Source organism: Capra hircus, unplaced genomic scaffold (genome assembly GCF_001704415.2).
Source record: "Capra hircus breed San Clemente unplaced genomic scaffold, ASM170441v1, whole genome shotgun sequence".
Taxonomy (NCBI): Eukaryota; Metazoa; Chordata; class Mammalia; order Artiodactyla; family Bovidae; genus Capra; species Capra hircus.
Genome location: NW_017194388.1, coordinates 5,532 through 9,370, shown reverse-complemented (window position 1 = coordinate 9,370; position 3,839 = coordinate 5,532). Strand labels below are relative to the sequence as shown.

General features: G+C 41.4%; 1 gene segment (V, D, J or C); it reads left to right on the top strand.

Annotated features, from left to right (window-relative positions):
- The first annotated feature begins 2,228 nt into the window (after window positions 1-2,228).
- Window positions 2,229-3,324, top strand: LOC106503879. The segment is given in 2 exon segments: window positions 2,229-2,277; window positions 3,005-3,324. Coding segments are annotated over 2 exon segments (369 nt in total).
- Window positions 3,325-3,839: the final 515 nt, after the last annotated feature.

Below are 3,839 nucleotides of genomic sequence, written 5' to 3'. Positions count from 1 at the left end.
CTCAAACTCAGATTTCCCTCATTGCAGGCAGATTCTTTATTGACTGAACTACCAGGAAGCCATGAATACTTGGGTAGCCTGCCCTTCTCCAAGGCACCTTCCCAACCCAGGAATTGAACTGGGTCTCCTGCCATTGCAGGCAGATTCTTTACCAGCTGAGCTACCAGCGGAAGCACCCCCGCCCATACCTAACTCATTTCAAAAATTAAAAAATATATAAATTCAGAGTTTGATATGAAACTGTCCAAAGAATTTCTCTGGTATGGTGTATTTTGAGTAACAGAATACAATCATGGGATCCTTTAGTTGAGAAGTTTAAAAGACTTAAATAATATGAAGAGAAATTAATGATATTTCATATTATTAGTCAACCAATTGTTTAAAAAAGTTGGGTATTTTTATTTAGAGAACAATTCCTTTTTTAATATAAATTTATTTATTTTAATTGGAGGTTAATTACTTTACAATATTGTATTAGTTTTGCCATACATCAACATGAATCCGCCACAGGTATACAGGTGTTTCCCATCCTGAACCCCCGCTCCCTCCTCCCTCCCCGTACCATCCCTCTGGATCGTCCCAGTGCACCAGCCCCAAGCATCCAGTATCAATTCCTACTGTATGTGGTTCCATTAAACTTAATAGACATTCCACTGCAAGATGCTTCAAACAATTTCACTGAGGCTGTCATTACTGAGTCAGGAAGATGTGAAGTGAACAGTGAGGTGAAAGTCACTCAGTCATGTCTGACTCTTTGTGACCCCATGGACTATACTGTCCATGGATTTCTCCAGGCCAGAATACTGGAATGGATAACCTTTCCTTTCTTCAGGGGATCTTCCCAACTTGGGGATCGAACCCAGGTCTCCCACATTGCAGGCAAATTCTTTACCAGCAAAGCCACAGGGGAAGCCCAAGAATACTGGAGTGGGTAGCCTATCCCTTCTCCAGGGGATCTTCCTGACTCAGGAATCAAACCAGGGTCTCCTGCATTGCAGGTGGATTCTTTACCAACTGAGTTATTAGTGGAAGATAAGTTTTGGCTAATGTATCAAGAAACAGGCTGTGAGAGGCAGTGGGTCTTAGTTGTTTGCCATGGTGTTGAGTCATATCCCTAGGCATGGCTTTCCTGTTATATTCATACACAACAAAGATTTATTACAGACAGGAAGTGGTTAAGGCTGTGGTAGCACAGGTGTAGGGTTGGGGGTGGAATCAGTGGTGATCTTAGGGTTAGCTCTCTTATGGAGGTGTATGAGATCACCTGCTATGTATTTCCTTTAGAGCTGGGCATACAGAATATATAACACTTTGGTACAGCTCATTTATGGTCCCAGTTGAGTTAATGGATGAATATAAATTCAAAGACTTGATAACCTAATGACAAAACTAACATATCTATATCCTGTAAAGTAAAAAAAAATAATAATAATAAAAACAAAATTAAAAATAAAGCCATAAAAAAACAAAACAAACAAACAAAAAACCTAATATATCTAATATGGCTTTCATGAACAGAGCTGGACTGTCAAAATTAGTAGAGAATAAAAAGGGATTTCTGTGACAAGAGTCAATCTCTGCAACCTCAGCCCAAACTTCTTAGTAAAGGGTGATTAGATTTTCCTGCTTTGGCCCCAAGATGGGCAACTGAAAATATTGATAGTGAGGAGAAGCATTATTGTAACAACAGGCAGAATAGAAGAGCTAAAGTGCTTTGCCTTCTTACCATAAAGTGATTTATTTCTACCTTGGAAGAACTGAAAACAGAAGTGAGGATGCATGGTTAGTATGACTTATATTATTTCCATAATACATTACAGACAATATTTTAAAATAAGAGTTACTCACTCACTTCTTTCACAGAAGCAGTGACCCAACACAGCATTGTGTGTGTGTGTGTGTGGGGGGGGGTGTCTTCTTTGCAATACCAAATTTAACGTGTTTATTTTAAGATGTAATTGCCATCAGTCAAAGAACTGGTTAACACAAAAGGAAGTTTGGGGAGTAGGACCCTCACCTGGTTCATAGAGAAGTTGATGTAACCCACATCAACTTGCTACTCAACTAACTACATCAACTTGCTACATCAACTCACCCCTGTTTCCTGTGGTGGGGCAGCAGCAGCACATACCCAGCAATCCTTCCCTCACCCTGTCAGGCTCACCTCACCTTGCAAAGCCTTGACATTGAAGAAGAAGATATTTTCCATCTAGTGGAAGAGCTGAAACATGCTTCTCTCCAGCCTTCTGAGGGTGGTCGTGGCTTCACTGTGTTTAGGTAAGGATGGTCCTGATGGGATTGTGCCTCCTCTGTGACCGAAGGACCAAAGGAACAGGCAGTCTTAAGGCTACCCTGGGAAGGAAGCCTAGCTGAGTGTAAAGTAGAATTTCTTTATTCTACATCACTTATTTCTAAATCTCTATTGTTTTTGTTCAGTAGCTAAGCTGTGTCTGGCTCTTTATAACCTCATGGACTGCAGAACGCCAGGCTCCCCTGTTCCTTGCTATCTCCTGGAGTTTGCTCAAATTCACATCCATTGAGGCAGTGATACTATCTAATCATCTCATCTTCTGCTGCACCCTTCTTTGTCTTCAGTCTTTCCCAGCATCAGGGTCTTTTCCAATGTGTCTGCTCTTTGCCTCAGGTGGCCAAAGTATTGGAGCTTCAGCTTCAGCATCAGTCCTTTCAATGAATATTCAGGGTTGATTTCCTTTAGGATGGACTAGTTTGAGCTCCTTGCAGTCCAAGGGACTCTCAGAGTCTTCTCCAGCACCACAGTTTGAAAGCATCAATTCTTCAGCATTCAGCCTTCTTTCTGGTCCAACTCTGACATCCATACATGACTACTGGAAAACCCATAGCTTTGACTATACAGATCTTTGTTGGCAAAGTAATGTCTCTGCTTTTTAATACACGGTCTAGCTTTTCCATAGCTTTCCTTCCAAGGAGCAAGTGTTTTTTAATTTCATGGCTACAGTTCTACTTCTATCTTTTTTTCCTCTAGGATCCAGTATTGCCCAGAAAGTAACTCAAGACCAACCACCAATGTCAGTGCAGGAGAAAGAAACTGTGACCCTGGACTGCACATATGACATCAGTATTACAACTTATAGTCTATGCTGGTACAAGCAACCCAGCAGTGGGGTGATGACCTTTCTCATTCGCCAGGACTCTTCTAACAAGGCAAATGCCACAGAAGGTCGCTACTCATTGAATTTCCAGAAGGCAAGCAAATTCATCACACTTACCATCTCAGCTTCACAACTGGAGGACTCTGCAGTGTATTTCTGTGCAATGAGTGAGCCCACAGTGAGAGCCGTGTAGGAGGGACCTGCACCAAAACCCAGAGTTCTAATTGATACATCCACCTGCTGTAGGGACCAGGGTAGGGAATCGCCTTCACAGACAGGAAGTGGTTAGTACTGTGGCAGCACAGGTGTAGGTTTAGAGGGGAAACTCTCATTCTAAGAAAGTATTTCTCTAGGTTCATAGACCATGTCTAGAGCTATCACTCATCAATAACATTCTTATCCCTGAAAATTTGGATTTAAATTTCTTTTCTAAGACAAATATAACCACCAAAATCTTTATCATTTGGAGATTAGATTAAACTAGAAGAATTGACTAAGGAAATTCAGAAATTTCTGAATTAAAAATCAGTTAAAAATATGTGTGAATTATTCGTCTTTCAGATAAGTTCTCTTCAGTTCAGTCACTCACCTGTGTCTGACTCTTTGCAACTCCATGGACCGCAGCACATAGCCTCCCCGCCTAACACCAACTCCTGGAGTCTACTCAAACTCATGTCCATTGAGTCGGTGATGCCATCCAACCGTCTC